The 21,911-nt window shown below is 42.4% G+C and overlaps 1 protein-coding gene across 3 annotated transcripts; it reads right to left on the reverse strand.

Moving 5' to 3' along the window:
• Positions 1 to 11,504, reverse strand: LOC140908654 (glutathione S-transferase). Of its 3 annotated transcripts, XM_073336243.2 has the most exons (8): positions 11,196 to 11,504; positions 10,398 to 10,493; positions 6,717 to 6,823; positions 6,452 to 6,503; positions 5,124 to 5,256; positions 3,974 to 4,109; positions 623 to 754; positions 1 to 230 (listed from the first exon to the last, which is right to left on the reverse strand). In XM_073336243.2, the coding sequence occupies exons 2-8, from the start codon at positions 10,414 to 10,416 to the stop codon at positions 105 to 107; spliced, it is 705 nt and encodes a 234-aa protein (XP_073192344.1). In that variant the 5' UTR covers positions 10,417 to 10,493; positions 11,196 to 11,504; the 3' UTR covers positions 1 to 104. The 3 variants fall into 3 exon arrangements, with proteins under 3 accessions (XP_073192344.1, XP_073192345.1, XP_078708208.1); XM_073336244.1 differs by lacking the exon at positions 10,398 to 10,493 and having other exon boundaries at positions 11,196 to 11,500; XM_078852082.1 differs by lacking the exons at positions 6,452 to 6,503; positions 6,717 to 6,823; positions 10,398 to 10,493; positions 11,196 to 11,504 and having other exon boundaries at positions 5,119 to 5,202.
• Positions 11,505 to 21,911: the final 10,407 nt, after the last annotated feature.

Raw genomic sequence — 21,911 nt, forward strand, 5'->3', positions numbered from 1 at the left:
TTTTCTGTCACTGGAATGTCATTGCTTTTAATTATGGTAGCACTGATCATCTAAATTGGCCTGTTCTGTAGATTTTGATGACTTCTCTAAGTGGAACCTGGCATTTAATCTTTTTTGAAAATTGCCATCACTGTTGCCACATATTGGTCATCAGGTGGGGGCTTCCTCTGGCTTCCAGGCTGTAGGAATTTCTTAATTGTAGGTATGTTGCTTATTCTTGCTTTAAAAGCCTGAAATGAGAAACAACAGAAGCCTTAAGAGTAAGAAAACAACATCCAACTACTTCATAAATAAAAACTTCACAAATTAGTTTTGAAGAAACAGAGCTCATTACATGAGTAGCAGAGCTTAAATCACCTTAATTCCACAGACTTCTATTGTTATTATTACTTAACATTTATATCATGGTAACACTTATAGGCCAACCAGATCAAGACCCCATTGTGCTTGGTGCTGTACAAACCTACAGAAAATTATTGTTCATGCTCCAAAGAGCTACTGTTGATTTACACAGTTTTAATGAGATCAGAATCAGCCCAGGAACTCCTGTTAAATAAGCAACTTGAAGTCTTTGTTCTGCACAATTCTATAGCTGCTGGTTGAGCTTTAGTAACAGAATTACCTGTAACACAGGGAACTTGGAAAGCACAGTGGGCTCTTTCTCCTCTACCATTAAAATGGCTTCAAGCAGCTGTACATCTGCCCAGCTGAATCGGTTGCCAACAAGAAATTCTTGCCCGTGTTGTTTCAAAACCTACAGAATACAAGGGAACACAGATGTTATGGATATGAAAGAGATGTATACACTGGATAAATACTGGCAACTGAGCTCATTGTTATACTTTCAAAGTATAGCAAGGTCATGGGCTTTGTAACAATCTTCTATGAAGCATCTGTGTGGGATTTTCAAAAGCACTTACGTGATTCATTGGCATCTGTGCTCCTCAATCGCTCAAGTGCTTTGGCAAATCCCACTCTCTGAATACAAAACCCTAGTATTAATAGCTGCAATAGAAAAAGTCTGAATTCTTGTACCTAGATGAGTATTTCCAGGTCACAGTAGAACCGTTCCACCCCTAGTCCAACAGCCTCTGTGCTTTTGAGGAGGACGAAAGTCTCAGGGAAGGAGAACATCAAGCTGTAGTGAGGGAAATGATCCCATAGTTGGGGTCTTTCTTCCAGATAATGTCATTGTGTTCTCTCACAATGAGGATACCCCTCTGTGGGAGGGGACCCCAGTTATTAGGAAGAAACAGGTAATAGTAATGTGGGACTTGATTATCTTAAATATAGATATTTGGGTTTGTGATGAACGGGAGAACTGCATGGTGAATTACAAAGGTTGCAGACATCTCAAGACATCTAGATAGACTTACGTGCAGTGCTGGAGAGGAGATGGTGGTTGTGGTACATGTAGGTACCAGTGACAGAGAAAGAAAGAAAAAAGGCCCGGAGGCCAAATTTAGGCTGCTAGATAAGAGATTAAAGTCTAGGATGTCCATGGTAGCATTATCTGAAATGCTCCAGTTCTACATACAGGGTCAGTTAGACAGGCAGAACTGCAGTGTCTCAAAGCATGTATGAGACAAAGGTGTTCAGATGAGGGACTTAGGTTTATTGGGATGTGGGGGACCTTTTGGGAAAGGAGGAGCCTATATAGGAAGGATGGGCTCCACCTAAACCAAAATGGAAACAGATTGCTGGCATGTAAAATTAAAAAGGTTATTGAGGAGCTTTAAACTAAGGGCTGAGGGAAAGCCAACAGGTGTGGAGGAACACGTAGTTCAGGCAGAGACATACCTTAGGGAAGGATTTATTAAAGGAGTTATTCTATAGCCTAATAAAGAGGAGAGGACAGAAACTGATAAAGTGCAGGTAGGAACTGAAGAGAAACAGTCAAATGAAAAAGAGTCCCATTCAACTACATTGCATGAAGACAGACAACTAAATATTGACAAATTTTATAAGAGCTCATGTGCAAATGCTGTAATGTAAATATTAAGATGGGTGAACTTGAGTGCCTGGTATTCAGTGAGCATATTGATATAATAGGCATCACAGAAACTTTGTGGAATGATGATAATCAATGGGACTTGGTAATACCAGGGAATGACAGAATAGGTCATGCTGGTGTGGGAGTGGCACCATATGTGAAAGAAAGTAGAGAGTAAAATATAGTAAAAATCTTAAATGACTCACACTGTACCATAGAATCTCTATGGATAGAAATTCCATGCTTGAATAATAAGACTATGGCAGTAGGAATATACTACTACTAGAGAGTCTACAAAAAAAACCCCTAAACAATAAGGAGGGATTTCAACTACCCGCATATGACAGGGTACATGTCACCTCAAGACGGGATGCAGAAAAATTTCTAGACTCCGTTAATGACTGCTTCTTATAGCAGCTACTCCTGCAACCCACAAGGGGAAAGGCAATTCCTGATTTAGTCCTAAGTGGCACACAGGATCTAGTTAAAGAGGTGAACATAGCTGAACCACTAAGTAATAGTGACCATAAAGTAATTACATTTAACATCCTTGGGGACTCAGCATGCTCAGTAACACTGGTGAAGCTGGCTGCCCTCACTCTGCCCTCCAACTATTGGCAGGCATGGGTTGTCTCTGCCAATTTTTTTAAAAGGCTCCAGAGGCGATCCTGGCAATTACTGGCTGGTACACCTAAATTCAACACCAGGAAAACTGCTTGAAACTATAGTAAAGAACCGAATAATCAGACTCAGATTAATACGATTTGGTGGGGAAGAGTCAACGTGGCTTTTGTAAAGGGAAATCACACCTCACCAATCTATTAGAATTCTTTGAGAGCGTCAACAAATATGTGGACAAGGATGATCCCATGGATATAGTACACTTGGGCTTTCAGAAAACCTTTGACAAGGTCCCTCACCAAAGGCTCTTAAGCAAAGTAAACCATCATAGGACAAGGAGAAAGGTCCTTTCATGGATCAGTAACTGGTTAAAAGATAGGCAACGAAGAGTAGGAATACATGGTCAGTTTTCACAGTTGGGAGAGGTAAATAATGGGGTTCCCCAAGCATCTGTACTGGGACCTGAGCTGTTCAACATATTCATAAATGATCTGGAAAAAAGGGGTAAACAGTGAGGTGGCAAAGTTTGCAGACAATACAAAATTACTCAAGATCGTTAAGTCCAGAGCTGACAGCAGAATGTTACAAAGGGATCTCACAAAACTGGGCGACTGGATGAAAAAATAGCAGATGAAATTCAAGGTTGATAAATGCTAAGTAATGCACATTGGAAAACATAATCGCAAATATACATGCAAAATGATGGGGTCCAAATTAGCTGTTACCACTCAAGAAAGATGTTGGTGTCATTGTGGACAGTTCTCTGAAAACATCTGCCCAATGTGTAGTAGCAGTCAAAAAAATCTAACAGAATGTTAGGAACCTTAAGAAAAGAGATAGATAATAAGACAGAAAATATCATAATGCCACTACATAAATCCACAGTAAACCCACACCTTGAATATTGTGTGTAGTTCTGGTCATCCCATCTCACAAAAGATAACTTAGAATTAAAAAAAAGTACAGAGAATGGCAACAAACATTATTAGGGGTATGGAACAGCTTCCATACAAGGAAACTCCCTTCCCATATATATCTATTGTCTCTTACTGTACGTGATCAGGGGTGCAGTTTTAAAGTAACACACTGGGATTTATCTGTGCAATTCCCATTAACTTTAATTGCAGCTGAGAGATTACAAATCATTCTGAACACTGAGCACTTGTAAGGACAGGTCTACTCCTTTTTCAGACGTCTATCTAAAATAGGGGGTGTGGTCATTCGATTCCTTTTGTTCAGTTTGGCAACAGAATATTGTTTATTGCAAACACAGGCATTCGTTCTACTGCCTCCATTGTATGTCTTCATTCAATGATATGTAATGGAATGACTATAAATTGTTGCCTCACTACCACTTACTTTTTCATAGACTGGGAAGTATCTGGTTGTGGCCCTCTCGATGATTAAGGCAAGATTCCTCTCCTGAGGTGGAGTGAAAACAAAGGTAATGATCATTCCCATGAGATCAGCTGTTCCTTCCACATACATGTCAATGCTGGAGGGGGGGGAGAGAAAAAAGCATGTTCAAATTCTTTCAGGTTTTTCTTGCAAATTAGTAAAAGCAATTTTTGTATGATCCGTTACTGTTTGTATAATCGGCTTTTGTTTTATACGATAGCACTGTTAACATTTCACTGTTGCATTCATGCCTTGCTCCCTTTTTAATGACAATGCAGAATGCAAGCAAAGTTTTTCTGGTGACTGGTTCTTCTGGTTCATTTATTTTTGCTCTTAAAATAAACCTATTGCTTATCAAAGATTCTAGGTTGAACAGCCCTGGAAGCTCAAGTCCTTTTCAGCCACAAAACCAGTGTTGTTATGTAATGGCAGCAAAACCATTTTAGTACTGTATTACAGAACAAGTTATGACTGCTCTGCCTGTATTAAAGATGTTTCACCCACAGGAAAACTGCAGATACTTGGAATTCTTTACTATTGGTGTTGCAATCCCAATTTGCTCAGCAAAATACAATACAAAACAAAAACAATAAACTACAACACTAAGGGTCCGATCCTGTTCAGACCCATTTCAGAAACAATGGTTAAAACCTTAGTGCATAACAGCTTTTTCTCACCATTTCATACTCAACTTATCATACTACAGAAGTGTTAACTGGTATAATATAGACCAGTGGTTCCCAAACTTGTTCCGCTGCTTGTGGAAGGAAAGTCCCTGGTGGGCCAGCTGGTTTGTTTACCTGCCGCGTCTGCAGGTTCGGCCGATCGCGGCTCCCAGTGGCCGTGGTTCGCTGCTCCAGGCCAATGGGGGCTGCAGGAAGCGGCGCGGGCCGAGGGACATACTGGCCGCCGCTTCCAGCAGCTCCCATTGGCCTGGAGCAGCAAACCACGGCCACTGGGAGCCGCGATCGGCCGAACCTGTGGACGCGGCAGGTAAACAAACCGGCTGGCCCACCAGGGGCTTTCCCTCCACAAGCGGCGGAACAAGTTTGGGAACCACTGCTATAGATATTCATTGTAGTTTATTAAGCAAAAAGGGGTGTTACAGTATAATGCTCTCTCTTTCAGATCCTTCCCGTAGAGGTTGTACTTGGCAGCTATGTAGCTGAGAATGGCTCTGGTCTGCACCATCTTCATCCCATCAATTTCCACCAATGGTACTTGGTCAAACAGCAGGGCTCCATCTTTCGAAAGGAAAATACAAGAAGTATAATGAACAAGAGTATTTGTGGCACCTTAGAGACTAACAAATGTATTTGAGCATTAGCTTTCGTGGGCTACAGCCCACTTCATCAGATGCATAGAATAGAACATATAATAAGAAGATATAGATATATATAGATATATATATACGCATACAGAGAACATGAACTTTTTCCTTTTCCTACTCCCTTCCTTTCTCCCTGCCCCTAATCCTCAATAAAAGAGCTGCAGTACATGTTCTGTGCACCACACTTTAGGAGAGATGTGGACAAATTGAAGAAAGTCCAGAGGAGAGCAACAAAAAATGATCAAAGGTTTAGAAAACCTGACCTATAAGGAAAGTTTAAAAAAAATAAATTGGCATGTTAAGTCTTGTGAAAAGAAGACTGAGTGGGGAGCTGATAACAACCTTCCCATGTGTTATAAAGATGACCGTGATCAATTATTCTGCGCAAGGGAGATTAGGTTAAATGTTAGGAAAAAGTTTCTAATTATAAAGGTCTTTAAGCTCTGAAATAGGCTTCCAAGAGAGGCTGTGGAATCTTTGTCATTCCACGTTTTTAAGTACAGTACAGGTTAGACAAGCACCTGTTAAGGATGGTCTAGGTTTACTTGGCCCTGCCTCAGCGCAGAGCCTGGGCTAGATGACCTCTTGAGGTCCCTTCCAGCCCTACATTTCTATGATTCTATATAGCTAACAAAGATGGACCAATTCTTCATCAGATTCATCTGCTTGTATGTTGTCTCTCCAATCCACTACTCTTCATTTGTTTGTGTATTTAGATTGTAAGCCTCTGAAGGCACGGATGACTTCCTTTATGTTTGTACAACACCCAGCACAATGGGCTCCCTACCTGAATTAGGGCCTTTGGGTGCTCCCATAATATAGAGATTTAATAAAAATAAACAGGGGCATGATCCTGGGAGATGCTGAGCTCCCTCAACATCGACTGGCTCCAATGGAAGTTTGGATGATTAGCACCTTGCAGGCATTACTTGGCACCAGACAGGATTGGGTGGTCAAGGTTAGTGATTTATTAATTTAATACATGATGTAAACGGAATTAAATGTGTCCACACAGCGGTTTACACTGGTTTAACTAAACTGATATAAAACCAATTTTAGCTAAACTGGTGCCACTTTGGGTGTAGAAAAGCCCCAGTCTGCAGTCTTACCTTTTATTAACTTTTGATACTGTTCTCTTGTTTCCAAAAATTCTTCTTCAAACTGCAAAAGGAAAGATGAAATAGATTAGTTACATTGTTATATTTCAGGCATCTTCTTTTAGGAAGCAACCCTGTCACAACAATGAGCCAAAAGGCAGAGGTCATACACCAGCATAACAAAATAAATCATGGCTAATCCTGAATCAGTCCAAACAAGAGCACCCCTTTCAGTCCCTCAGGAGCAACTGGATTTCTTCATAAATTATGGACTAACCTCCACCCCAGCTGCTGCCAACAGCCACCGTATTGATTCCATGCGTCCTCTTCCATTGGGGTAGGTAAGTTTGGGTTTCCCAGACATGCTTCCTTGCTTCTGCTTCCCTGACAAATATCAAGCAAAGGAAAATGTTTCTGAACAAAAATGAGTTTTTGCTACAATGGAATGTTTACAGCACAATGAGGATTCAGGCCTCTGCTGCTGCACTGAACACTTTACTTAGGATATGTCTATACTACAAGTCCTACAGCTGCAGTAGTATAGCTATGCTGCAGTAGCGTGTACACTTAGCCCTGGTCTACACTACAAGTTTAGGTCGAATTTAGCAGCGTTAGATCAATTTAACCCTGCACCCGTCCACACAATGAAGCCATTTTTGTCGACTTAAAGGGCTCTTAAAATCGATTTCTGTACCCCTCCCCGACGAGGGGATTAGTGCTGAAATCGACATCGCCGGGTAGAATTTGGGGGTAGCGTGGACGCAATTCGACGGTATTGGCCTCCGGGAACTATCCCAGAGTGCTCCATTGTGACCGCTCTGGACAGCACTCTCAACTCGGATGCACTGGCCAGGTAGACAGGAAAAGGCCCGTGAACTTTTGAATTTCATTTCCTGTTTGGCCAGTGTGGCAAGCTGATCAGCATAGGTGACCATGCAGAGCTCATCAGCACAGGTGACCATAGAGTCCCAGATTCACAAAAGAGCTCCAGCATGGACCAAACAGGAGGTACTGGATCTGATCACTGTATGGGGAGACGAATCCGTGCTATCAGAACTCCATTCCAAAAGACGAAATGCCAAAATATTTGAAAAAAAATCTCCAAGGGCATGAAGGACAGAAGCTATCATAGGGACCCGCAGCAGTGCCGCGTGAAACTTGAGCTCAGGCAAGCCTACCAAAAAACCCAAGTGCCGCTTTGGGTCAGACCCCCAGACATGCTGCTTCTATGATGAGCTGCATGCAATTCTAGGGGGTGCCCCTACAACTACCCCATCCATGTACGTGGACTCCTGCAAGGGAGTCTCACGCAACAGGGATGAGGATTTTGGGGATGAAGAAGATGAGGAGGAGGAGGAGGTTGAAGATAGCACACAGCAGGCAAGCGGAGAAAGCGTTCTCCCCGACAGCCAGGAACTATTTATCACCCTGGAGACAGTACCCTCCCAACCCGGGCTCCCGGACCTTGAAGGCGGAGAAGGCACCTCTGGTGAGTGTACCTTTGTAAATATAATACATGCTTTAAAAGCAAGCGTGTTTAATGATTACTTTGCCCTGAAAACTTGGGATGATTTTGTGGCCAGTACAGCTACTGGAAAAGTCTGTTAACATGTCTGGGGATGGAGCAGAAATCCTCTAGGGACATCTCCACGAAGCTGGCCTAGAGGTACTCCCAAAGCCTTTGCAAAAGGTTGCTGGGGAGGGCAGCCTTATTGCATCCTCCATGGTAGGACACTTTACCACACCAGGCCAGTAGCACATAGTCTGGAATCATTGCATAAGAAAACATGGCAGCGTATGGTCCCAGTGTTTGCTGGCATTCAAGCAACATCCGTTCTTTATCTCTCTGTGTTATCCTCAGGAGAGTGATATCATTCATGGTCACCTGGTTGAAATAGGGGAATTTTATTAAGGGGACATTCAGAGGTGGCCGTTCCTGCTGGGCTGTTTGCCTGTGGCTGAAAAGAAATCATCCCTGCTGTTAGCCATGTGGTGTGGGGAGGGGTGAAACAATCGTCCCAGAGAATTGGGTGTGAGGGGGGGTTTACTTGGGTTTGTGCTGCAGCCCCTCCTTTTAAATGGCCAACCCAAAGGGTGCTTGGTATGGGAAATGGGGGCGCTGCTGTTTGAAACCATTCCCACGTTATGAAGGTTAAAGAAGCCAAAACACTGTGGCTTTCCATGGTTGCCTGCAAGCTGAAGTCTGTTGCCCGGCCCTGCATGTGTGATCTCTCACACCAAACCGGCAGGCCCTCAATATAAGAGGCAAAATGTGACCTTATAAAGAAAGCACATGTTCTATGTAATGTTAACAGCTTGGTTCACCATGAAAGAGCCTACCCATTGTTCTCAAAAATGTGTCTTTTTAAATACTACTCTCCCTTTTTTCCCTCCCGCAGCTGCAAATGTTTCAACGCTCCCCCTATCATCTCCGTCCCAGAGGCTAGCGCAGATAAGAAGGCGAAAGAAAACGCACTTGCGATGAAATGTTCTCTGAGCTCATGCAGTCCTCCCACACTGAAAGAGCCCAGCAGAATGCGTGGAGCAAACAATGTCAGAGTCCAGGAAAGCACAAAATGAACACGAGGACAGGTGGCGGGACCAACAGGAGAGGTGGTGGGATCAAGAGGCGCTTAGTGAGGACACACAATCGACTGTATAAAATCGCTTCCTAAAAAAATCGACTTCTATAAATTTGACCTAATTTTGTAGTGTAGACATACCCTGACTAAAGTGACCATCGCTGAAGTATATCGACCCCCTCAAGAGGTGGTAACTAGGTTGACTGAAGAATTCTCAATGCTTACACCTTCTGGAATGGTTCCTCCAAGCTTGGTGGGCTTTCTGATGGGTTCCTGTTTGGAAACCTCTGCTCTGAAAAGCATAAGGCACTCTAGGACACAAACAGGGATAGAGAAAGTGGGGGCCTGAGCATGTTCGATGGTGTTCCTCTGAGGCCCATCCACTCACTCCTGTAGGATAGACCCTCAAAAACACCAACAGGGAAACAAAAAAAGCCTCATATATTTTTCCTCCCTGAGGATGTACATACTGTTTAAAGCGTGCTTGATCAAAACTTGACTTAGAAATCATGCAAATTGACAATCACCCTTTAAACAATTCTAAGAATCAAATCATTTAAGCTTTCTGTCTTGGTACGAAGACTATATTCACAGTAAACATAACGCAGAAATAATCATTTCCTCTTTATTAAAGCAAATAACTAATTGTGGCAGCTCATGGCATTTTATCCAGAAGAAAGATATTGTACAAATTTGTAGTTATTTGGATGTAAATAATGTTTAGTGCACACTGTCAGTGTTTGCTGTCTGTACAGCTTGCAACACCCAATACTCCCTGATATGTTATCACACTTAATGAATACTTTTTACCCTTTATATTATGTCAACACACATTGCAACAACACACAATGTGCAGAAACTTATAGTAACTAAAGCTCTTCCATTAACTATGACAGCTAAAGATCTCATAAGTGCTTTTAAACCAAAATTATGGAATAAAGACTTTTCTATTCAGATCCCCTGTTGTAATCTAGTTTCTACATCAATTATGTGAAGTGCAGTCCTCACAAAGATTGTGCATTGTACACGTAAACAGAACAAATGGACTGAAAAGCTGTAGGTATTATTTAACATGGCCAACTAATAACAAATAATATGGCACTGAATATGACCGGAGTAATATCAAACCCAGATATCCAAATTCTGCTCTCTGTTACACCTTTGTAGATTCATAATAACTCCATCAACTTTAATCAACTGTATTTAAACTAGTGATATAGAAAGCAAAATGTACAGTCCACATTTTGGGTGGAAAGTTTCATGTGTGTTTTATTGTCAACTAAGATGAAAATGGTGCATGTGTCAGAACGCCACAGCCAGGAGTTGTGTGAGTTACACGTGGCAATGTACAAAATGATAGAAAATGTTTTAAATACTTTTGTCTAATCTCCACATTTCCCCTCAAGCAGTCTGTTTTCTATCATGAGCTCTAGGGGTGCGTCCTTACTGGATTTTCTGGAGCAGCCACTTCACTATACAAGAATCAGGGAACAAAGTTAAGTCTTTCAAAAGCAACATTGCCTGCATTCAATATAAAGCAGCAGAAGTTTTTACTTTCATCCACCACTCAGGAGGGAGACAGGTTTTCACTATTCTTTGATCAGCCACTGTAGTTCAGAGCAGAGCACAGCATGCTGTATCAGCCAGTTTTCATGATCAGATCCATAGGAAATCGGCTCTAAGTTCCAGGCTTTCATTGCAATTCAGAACTTTACTCTTTCTCTTGGCTTTCTCTCTTTCTCCTGGCTGGGATGATTTAACGGGGAATTGGTCCTGCTTCGAGCAGGGGGTTGGACTAGATGACCTTCTGGGGTCCCTTCCAACCCTGATATTCTATGATTCTATGATTCTTGCTTTCTCCCTCCCCTCTCCTTTGGCTTTTTGCTCTCACTGTTTGCCCTCACTTTACAACATGCCTTATTCAAGACTGAATTAACTTTCTGGATTAATTTCCTATTTAAATGGTTCCTTTCTCCCTTCTTTTGTCCTCCTGTATAGCAATCAAACACCACTTGAACTGCCTTTGATGCAGGAGGCTAAATATTGTAAAGATTTTACATTAGCACCAACAACAGTAATGCTAAGGTGTTTGAAAGTAGCTTCATTGAACCAGCAGGTCAAACAGTTGAAAGTTAAACAAATTTCTTTTTATGTGAGTGAGTCTCAGTACTCACCTTCACGTCCTGACCCAGGCCGAGTTCTTCTCCTCCTTAACTGGGAACAGAAGTTGTCTCTTCAGGTTCTGAGAGTACGGAGCTTCTCCAAACTCCTCCCCTCATGGGTAGTCACACGCATACCTCATAGGAAAGAAAAGCTCCCCACTTCCTAAAGAGACCCCCACAAAAATAAAAGTTACAGTGCCATTTTAAAATGTGGCTGTACCTACTACTGTTATAAAATTACTATGAGTGAGAGAGAAAAATACCTTTCTCTCTGCTTTTCAGTTTGTTTTTTTGACTATACATAGAGTGCTGTCAGCTTCCTGGTTACATAACTACTCAGTATCTCCTGTTGTTTGGGTGGGTCTTTCACACAGCAGAGGAAAAACATTCAGAAAAACAGAGAATATATTACATTTGAATTGACTATAGTTCAAGTTGATGGTGATACTATTTAACAAATGAAACCAGTGTGTTCTGCCCCTAATCTGACTTTTCAGCCGTAGTTCAGGTTTGTCCTCTCACTGCTGCAATGTACAGGAAAGACACCTAAAATGTAGGACAACATGGGTCTGATTTTTAAAATCAGATTGCCAGAGCCTGACATTCACACATGCAGTTATCTGATTTGCATATGCATTCATGGTACTTGGACATGAAAAATAGATATGCAATTTCTGCCACAATTGGGCTTCATATTTGTAATTATTAATGCCTATTTTACAACTTTTAAGATGAGCCAGAGATGAGAAAAAATCAATTTGCCTGGGGTCCTACCCACAGTTTCCATACAATACAATTTTTTTGGCTTTGTTGCTTGCATTTAAGGTGAAATGGTCAAATCTGGACATCAAACTGGATGGGTAGATAGGTGGTCTAGCTTCTAGCAGCTAGAGAACTGAACTGGGACTTGGGCAACCAAGCTGCAATTCCCATTTCTGCCACAGACTCTCTGCCTGACCTTGGGGAAGTCACTTCTTCTCTGCTCTTGTGTCAGATACTAATACAACTGGCCACAGAAGCAGTTTACACGTACTAGGGCTATATCTATAGCAGGAGTGCTTTGCTGTTATAAATATATTGGGATACTATACTGGCTTCTGATGTGCACACAGTTATAGTGGCAAAGCTGTGCTTTATACCAATATAGTAAAGCTACCACCACAAGTGAAACAAGTTATACTGGTAAAAGCACAGTTTTGCCAGTATAGCTTTGTCTACACTAAGGACTCCTGCCTGCATGGCTATATTGGTCAGGACTCACACTTTTTCACACCCCTGACTGACATAGCTATGTTGGCAGCGGTTTCTGGTCTACACATGGCTTCAGAAAGCCACCCATGGATGTCCTCTCCCAGCAAAGGTACCCAGATAGGCGCGCTGGAACAGGGAGGGCCAGGGGACCATGGTCCCTCCACTTTTTACCGGGCCGTAAGGGCGAGTGATGGGGGGAGAGGGTGTGAGTGGAGGGGAGCAGGGTCTTGAGGGGGAAGAGGCAGCACTGGGACGGGTCCTTGCGGGAAGAGGCGGTGCAGTACAAGGGCAGGGGAGAGGGGTGGGGCTTGGGGAAATGGGGTGGTGCAGGGGCAGGGGCTTGAGGGGCAGTGCAGCATAGGGCCACAGTTTGTGCACCAGTGGCTCCCCCGACTTTTAGGGCACCTAAAAGTGCCGCTCCTGTACCAAGAGCAGTTGAGGTGCACGTGGAAATAAGGAAGAACCTCAAAAAGTGAATAAAAATACAGACAGCAGAAAGGGGAAACTGCAGGGGTGGGAAATAAGTTGAAGGAAAAGTCAATGGAAGAAACGAGGGAAAGAAAGAAACAGAGAAAACAGAGACATGATAACTGTGCCAGGCTGTGTCTTTAGGGGAATGGGGAGAGAAAGAAACTTTCTAATTCATTGCAAAGGGCAACACCCCCTGCTCTCTAGCTTTGACATTGCAGTCAGCAGAAATCTTCAGTGATTCCGTTCCCATTTCCTCTTTGTAGTTATTAACTATTTTAACTAACACTTGCTTCAATGGCAGTCTCTGAGACAGCCCCCAGTTATCTTCTCTGCACCTTGGGAGCAGCTGCTCACTATTCCTCTTTGATTCCTCCTGCTTAGTCATTTTTCATTCTAAAACAAGACTTTGCCATCTGCTCTGTAGTTATTTATGTTCCATCACAGCTTTGTAGGAGAGAACTTGCAAAGTTTTACAAATAGCCGAATATGCAATGTCCACCAGGTCACCATTACCTGTTAGTTTACTAATGTTTTCCACAAATCTCTACAGCAGAGAAGGAAACAAGTTTTTCTTATCTAATGTGAATTAACGCATAGATTTCCTGTGAATTTTTTTTTATTGTTTTTAAAGTCAACTTTGCCTAAAACTCAAGATAAACAGAATAAGATTTATTGACAAGTCCATTTCCTCTGTTACATCCTCAATTCAACTCCCACTGAAGTTGAAAAGGATTTTCATTGACTTCAATGGGAATAAGATAGGCCTCTTACTAAGTGCATATTTCAACATTGCTCTATCTTCACACACACGAAATGTTTCCCCCTTTCTTTAAGCCAATTTTTATCTAAATCTGTCATCATAAAGAAGTTACACTGAAACAAGAAGCATGAGGAAACGTTATTTATTGAAATCTGAATGCACTCTCCCATTTTTAAGATATTGCTTATTTACTGACAGGTTTCAGAGTAACAGCCGTGTTAGTCTGTCTTCACAAAAAGAAAAGGAGTACTTGTGGCACCTTAGAGACTAACCCATTTATTTGAGCATGAGCTTTCCTGAGCTACAGCTCACTTCATCGGATGCATACCGTGGAAACTGCAGAAGACATTATATACACACAGAGACCATGAAACAATACCTCCTCCCACCCCACTGTCCTGCTGGTAATAGCTTATCTAAAGTGATCATCAAGTTGGGCCATTTCCAGCACAAATCCAGGTTTTCTCACCCTCCACCCCCCCACACACACACACACAAACTCACTCTCCTGCTGGTAATAGCCCATCCAAAGTGACAACTCTCTTCACAATGTGCATGATAATCAAGGTGGGCCATTTCCTGCACAAATCCAGGTTCTCTCACCCCCTCACCGCCCTCCATGCCATCATGTGCCAGCAATGCCCCTCTGCCATTTACATTGGTCAAACTGGACAGTCTCTACATAAAAGAATAAATGGACACAAATCAGATGTCAAGAATTATAACATTCATAAACCAGTCGGAGAACACTTCAATCTCTCTGGTCACGCAATCACAGACATGAAGGTCGCTATTTTACAACAAAAAAACTTCAAATCCAGACTCCAGCGAGAAACTGCTGAATTGGAATTCATTTGCAAATTGGATACTATTAATTTAGGCTTAAATAGAGACTGGGAGTGGCACCCCCCCCAGACGTTCTGGTTAAACTTGGATTTAAACTTGGAGAGTGGTCAGTTTGGATGAGCTATTGCCAGCAGGAGAGTGAGTTTGTGTGTGTGTGTGTTCCCCCCGGGGGGGGGGGGGGGGGTGAGAAAGCCTGGATTTCTGCTGGAAATGGCCCAATTTGATGATCACTTTAGATAAGCTTTTACCAGCAGGAGAGTGAGTTTGTGTGTGTATGGGGGTTGGGGGGTGAGAAAACCTGGATTTGTGCAGGAAATGGCCCACCTTGATTATCATGCACATTGTAGGGAGAGTGGTCACTTTGGATAAGCTATTACCAGCAGGAGAGTGAGTTTGTGTGTGTGGTTTTTGGAGGGGGGTGAGGGAGTGAGAGAACCTGGATTTGTGCAGGAAATGGCCCACCTTGATTATCATACACATTGTGAAGAGAGTGGTCACTTTGGATGGGCTATTACCAGCAGGAGAGTGAGTTTGTGTGTGGGGGGGGCGGAGGGTGAGAAAACCTGGATTTGTGCTGGAAATGGCCCAACTTGATGATCACTTTAGATAAGCTATTACCAGCAGGACAGTGGGGTGGGAGGAGGTATTGTTTCATGGTCTCTGTGTGTATATAATGCCTTCTGCAGTTTCCACGGTATGCATCCGATGAAGTGAGCTGTAGCTCACGAAAGCTCATGCTCAAATAAATTGGTTAGTCTCTAAGGTGCCACAAGTACTCCTTTTCTTATTTACTGAGTTGTAATTTTGTTCAAAATGATTTCTACGGTATGTTGTTTCAAACAGTATTTGTAGATCATGTTCTATTCATGGCTTTATCTTTCTGGCATGTTCACATAACAGTCTAAAAAAAATTATGATTTACCTTCACATGATCCTTGCATCAGTTAACATGGTATTTTTATTGTATGCTCAGCACCGTACAAAATGCAAATTACAGTCTTTTTAGCAAACAGCAGGGAACCTCTTTCACTACAAGACTCTATGTCTCTATCCTCAGAGCTGGAAGGAACTTTATCTAGGGGTAGCCATTAGCAAAGTGCATTTCAAAGGGTGACTGGACTATAAAAGTTAGGGGCAAAACACCCAAAGTATTCTATCTTTTTTTCTCTTTTCTGAATTGTTTGGCAACTCCGTTTAAAGTAGCTAACTGTTGTATATTGACCCCTTACAGGGAAAACAGACCTCTAATATCTGAACTCTCAGGAGAGCAGAACACAGGTTTTGGGGAAAATCTGGGACTAGGAGTGTGTTGGGGTTACTCCACAGGTAGTAACCCAGGCTGTTGGAAGCCAGAGTTTGACTGGAGTGTTGCTTGCTGGCTGCAGCTATACACACACTCAGGGTGTGACATGCATGCTGTTTGGCTGTTTGTGAAGGGCCCAAATTGAGAGGTAAAGCAGCAAAGCATTGTGAGGCACCCACAGTTGCAGGGCAGGTGGTAACACAACCCCTCCCTGGTTTGGATTGTACCCCAGAATATGACAATAGCCTATCTAGTTTGTGTGAATACTTCTGAGACACAAAGGGTGAGTCTACACTACAAAATTAAGTCAAGCTAAGTCAACTTACAGCCACCGCAGTAATTAAACTGCATTTGCATGTCCACACTATGCTCCTTGTGTCAGCGGTGCACGTCCTCACCAGGAGCATTTGCACCAATTTAACTGTCAGTGTGGAGCATTGTGGGTCAGCTTCTGAAAAGCAGCAACAGTTACAAATTCTGATTCAGACTGATGACTAATTCAAATCAAGTATAAGACTTTGTTATATAAAAACCATCAGCACACTGGTTCCTTTAAGCTATCTTTGGATAGGAGGCTTACGTTGCATTGCCTCTCATTGGGTTGGTACAAATGAATTTAACTGATCATACTTTTCATTGCCTTAAATATAATATTTTTCTCAGAATACCTAGGTATATAATCTGAAAATAGACACACTGGGATTGAGCATGGCTCCACATCAAATCAGTCACATTTGAGAGGTTAAACTCTTACTGTTTGCCCCAATTTATTCTTTTTGAGGTCCCAATCCTGCAGGTGACCTGACTTTCAGAGAGTCCCATTAAAATCAAATTAGGCTCTAACTGCAGATGCTTCAGTAGGAACAGGGTCTACAGAACTTGTACAATAATTACATTTCATTTTAAAGCCCAGATTAGTGGCCAGAAAATTGTTTATTACAGTTACAAGTTCACGAGTTTTCCTTTCAGCATTTTGTGCTGACTGTAAATTGTTCCTTCACTGCCACATACCTTTTCATAAACTGGGAAGTATCTGGTTGTGGCCCTCTCATTGTTTAAAGCAAGATTCTTCTCCTTTTCCTTGGGGGGTAATTTATGGTGAACCCTGATCACATCCATCAGATCTCTTGTTCTTTCCACATACATGTCAGTCCTGTAGAAAATAGTGACGCCCTAATCATTTCACCTTTTCTTTACAATTTAGAAAAATGATTGTTTTTTAGAGAGTTGAATTTTGTGTTACCAGGATTGTTTTTAACTACAGTATGAATTGATCTTTTAGAAAGGTTAATGATCTGTAAATATCTGTCTTTCAAAACAAAACAAAACATGCTCAACAGCAATGCCGAGGTTTCCTCTCTGAAGTGACCCTATCAACACAATCTTTAGCTGCATTACTGTTTTAGCTGAACACTGAGATCTCCCAAGTCCGCCACCAAGTCGCGCACAGAGAAGTAACCTAACTCTAAGGGCCAAATCCATCCTCCCATTCTTAGTAGCCTGGCTGTCCACAGAGAAGATGCACGTGGATCCTTTCCACCCCATGCTCTGCAACCATGCAGGCCCTAATGTGTCTCCTTTGCAGGGGAGGGGCAAAAGGACAAATGGATTGGATCAAAGCACATTGTCTGACCCCAGCCCTGCACTTCCCCTTCCTGGCTCCAGTTACTTGTAGCAGAAAGCTGCCATAGAAGTAGGAAAGCAAGCATGGGGTTAGGTCTATGCCCAAACAACTGATCCTGAGTAACAGAATACTGAGAGAGGACTGTACTCATTCTCTCTGTGTCAAAGATTAAATGTTTGATTCTCTTCTATCAAAGTCAGTGGGAGTGTTGCTGTTCATGTCAACGGGGCAGGATTGGGCCTAAAGTGAATGCACAAGAGACAAACACGCTAAGAAATAATTATTCAGATTAGAATTTCAAAGGCATATAGAACAAACAATTCCCATTCTGATCACCACCCCAGGGCAGGACTCCCTTATATCAACACTGACTGCTGAAGCTGTGGCAGGGATTATCTGAACAAGTAAATTATTTCCTGGGCAAAGTTAATGGAGAGACAGGCTAAAGTAAAGGGTTTGGCTCAAGGGTACAGTAATCTGAGTAATTTGATACAAGGTTGCAACAGTGGAGAGCCTCCTAGTTTAGGAACACCCAAATGGGCGTAGGAATTACATTGAACCTGCTCTTAAAGGCTGCAAGAGAAAGTGGCGTTCTTTCTCTTTGTCTCTTGCTGTGAGAACAGCTTTTGCTTCTGTTCACACTCTTGGGTTTCAGTTCCAGGCACAGGATTCAGGGCTGGATCCCGAACAGCACGGATGAGGAGTTTTGCAGGTAGATGTGCAAGACAACAGAACCTGAGACTGCAGAATTGAGAGCCTTACTGTGTAGCCACTAAGTGACTCCTGCCTAAGTAAGAGGGCTAAGGAGGGGATTCTGCAGCTAAGTGCCTCGTTTGCATACCAAGTGTCACCCTAACCCTGTCCTGTTAATTAATGCAGTGAGAACACAAGAGGTTTGAGATTCGCTGCCCAGTGTAAAGGACACCCTGTAGCATTTAGCTTTCCTTGTGTTCACTTCCCACCTCTGCTTACACTTGCACTAGAGCACAATCACCATGTGAAGGAAGTTATTGTTATTTCCTCTCACCTCTCTACTGTCAGTAGTTATAGTTTATCCCTGCTCACTTGCTCATCTGCCTTTGAGCACGAGGGGAAATATTTTGTTGGTTTTGCCCCATCTGTACTTAAAAATGTGTGTTAACATATGGATTTTAAAAACAAATATTTAACATGTTTTCAGCTGACAGTTTTATTTCCAATATGCATAGGGCATAATTTGCTTAAAGTGGTTTTGAAATCATTCTGACAACTAAATAGATGCATGTAACATCTCAGACCTGGGGCTGCAGCCTAAGACTGTGGATTTTAAACTACGTACCTTTCTTTTTTCAAACTGATCTTTTATGCATATCTCTGTGCTTCAACCATTAACAGTCACTCACTTCTGTTGTCACATTTGTAAAGAAATATAGCTTATATTTGTAGTAGTTCCCTGCGCCTGTCTAATTTTAGATTTTTTCTTATATGAACTCATGCAATCTCATTTCTCACTCATTACAATTGCAAAGCATTTGGTTTCTCTTACAATAATTGTTCTGTGGTAACCTTTTTTCTCTCCTTTCTAATCAAAGTGCATACTGTAAGTGTATTTCTATCAAGCGAGGAGCAATATATGCAGGCACTTTGGGCTGGCATTGTCAGCTCTCACAAGCTAAGTCAGATCTAGCCTGGTTAGTATTTGCATGGGATACCTCCAAGGAAAACTTAAGGTGCCCCACAAAGTGGTGTTGGTTACTTAGGCCCTAATCATGCAAGCTACTTTGCATGGGCAAACCATGTGCCGAGCTGTTCAAATCAGCAAGGTTCCACATGGATGCAACTTGCAAATCAAGCCAAAGTAGGTAGATTCTTCCTCCAGATTCATCACTGAGCCACTTCCCAACACTGAGCTACTGCAGGAGTCATCTTTCAAACAGGATACATAGCCTGGTATTGAAACATTGGGATTTTCACAGAGCCTAAAGAAGCTAAGTGCCCAGATCCCATTGAAATTAAGTAGAATTGGGCACGTAACTCTTTTACATACCTTTGAAAATCTCAGCCATACTTATTAGAGATCTCCTGGCACAAAAATAAGGGCATTCACCCAATGACCTGACCAAATCTAGGTAACTGCATTCTGAATTCTCTAAATTCTCCAAGCATTCTTCCATTCCTGCCCTAAACTGTTCTGCACTGGAAACTGCTTTGGAATGGAAGCCTATATATTGGTGTAAGCTATTAATACTGTACATTGCTCTCTCCTTCCATAGAGGTTGTGTTTCCCTGCTATGTAGCTGAGAATGGCTCTGGTCTACACCATCTTCATCCCATCAATTTCCACCATGGGCACTTGTTGAAATAGCAGGGCCCCATCTGAGAAAGGAAAAATAATGTCAAGACACTGAGTTCCCATAACTGTCATATCATTGCACTGGAACCCGAGTAGCTGACTGGAGCCTGGTGCTGTTCTCCACATAAGTCAATGGGATGTGTGACACAGCTCGTTCAGTGTGAGCAGCATTGGCTGCTAATATTTCTGCATTTGAGAGACACTGAAATTCTACTGTGCTAAGCAGGTGTATATAATAAAATGTTGCCACTTATTGCACAAAAGATTAAGTGTGGTTGAACAGTAATTGTTTAGAACAATTCTAAATTGCTTAGAAAAAGAACGTGTAACATTTATATTAAGGATGCATAAATAGTTTACAGAGGATTAGAAGATGTTCTTAGCATGTTGCAGATATAAGAACATAAGTACAGCCATGCTGAGTCAGACTAGTTGTCCATCTAGTCCAGTGTCTTGAATTCCAACAGTAGCCAGTACCAGAGCTTCATGGGGAATGAACAGAACAGGGCAGTAGGACTGATCCGTCCAGTCATTCCCTTCTGGCTTCTGGCAGTCAGAGGTTTAGGGTCACTCCGAGCATGGGGTTGCTTCCCCAACCACATTGGCTATTAGCCACTGATGGAGACGATCCTCCATGAACTTATCTAGTTCTTTTTGAACGCTGGTATACATTTGGCCCTCACAACTTCCCATGGCAATGAGCTAAATGTGTTATAGATGAGTAATGTCTGTGACAGATGGCTATAATCACATCAGCAGAAGGTTTTATAGCTAGCCATAAGCAACATATCGACCTGTTGAATTTTATAATAACAGGGTAAGCACTAATGATAAATTATTCAAAAGTGTTAGAGCTGAGAGTTGCTTTCTACAGCTATACCCTAAATCAGTGCACCTGCTGTACCTGCTAACATACCTCCTCTCCTCTCTGACTTTTCACTAGTTTTAACCAGTTCTAGTCTAAAGTTTCTCCAAAAAATCTGGACATTTCTAAATGTGGGCCATTCTAACTTGTGACGGTCCCTTATGGATCATACATCAGCTAGGAATATCCACAGTGCAAAGTGCTCTCTTCTCAACTTCTGGTATCCCCTTCGTCACGGTTACCAGGATAGCTGCACTGCTGTCCCTTCTTGGGGGTCTCCCTGAGTACAGCCTGCACAGGTGTCAGGCTTCAGGTCTCTGTCTCTCCTGTGGTGGAATTCTGCAATTTGCCCACTCTCTGACCAGGACCTGGGTTACAGCCCCCTAGGAGAGTGAGTTTGTGTGTGTATGGGGGTGGGGGGAATGTGAGAAAACCTGGATTTGTGCAGGAAATAGCCCAACTTGATTGTCATGCACATTGTGTAAAGAGTTGTCACTTTGGATGGGCTATCACCAGCAGGAGAGTGAATTTGTGTGGGGGGGTGGAGGGTGAGAAAACCTGGATTTGTGCTGGAAATGGCTCACCTGATGATCACTTTAGATAAGCTATTACCAGCAGGACAGTGGGGTGGGAGGAGGTATTGTTTCATATTCTCTGTGTATATATAAAGTCTGCTGCAGTTTCCACGGTATGCATCCGATGAAGTGAGCTGTAGCTCACGAAAGCTTATGCTCAAATAAATTGGTTAGTCTCTAAGGTGCCACAAGTACTCCTTTTCTTTTTGCGAATACAGACTAACACGACTGTTACTCTGAAACTAGGTACTGACTGTGACTACTTCAACAGATCCACCTGGGGTTGAACCCTGCCATAGTATCCCCTTTGGAAGCTTGTAACAGCAACTGATTAAAGTGACTAAAAAGAGCTTCTTCAGAACAAAGCATGATTTATTCATTCCTCAAAGGTACAAACCATTTAGACAAAGTGTAGCAACAGTAACAGGCTTACACACATGGCTGTTACTTACATCCTTTCAAGTTCCCGTTAGCTCAGCTTGCTCCATCCCTGGCAAGGAGCAGCCACCTATCCTGCTGTCTCTCTCTGTCTGTCTTCCCAGCCCATCATTTTATCTTAGTTTACTTCAGAATCCCCTCCCTGTTCTAGGGTCTTGGAAGGGTTAAGTCTCCTTGTACCGCAAGCCTTGAAACATCCGAGCCTCGAAACAACCTTCTTACAGTCTCCTTTGATTTAACTCTATGCATTCAGGCAGGCAGCA

The sequence above is a fragment of the Lepidochelys kempii genome, chromosome 3 (assembly GCF_965140285.1).
Source record: "Lepidochelys kempii isolate rLepKem1 chromosome 3, rLepKem1.hap1, whole genome shotgun sequence".
Lineage (NCBI taxonomy): Eukaryota > Metazoa > Chordata > Testudines > Cheloniidae > Lepidochelys > Lepidochelys kempii.

Excerpts from the sequence above, each read along its gene's own strand:
- LOC140908654 (XM_073336243.2), bottom strand. Across the intron at positions 6,504-6,716 it reads TGGCAGCAGCTGGGGTGGAG|TTTGAAGAAGAATTTTTGGA; the intron begins GTTAGTCCATAA and ends TTCCTTTTGCAG. Across the intron at positions 5,257-6,451 it reads GTATCAAAAGTTAATAAAAG|ATGGAGCCCTGCTGTTTGAC; the intron begins GTAAGACTGCAG and ends TCCTTTCGAAAG.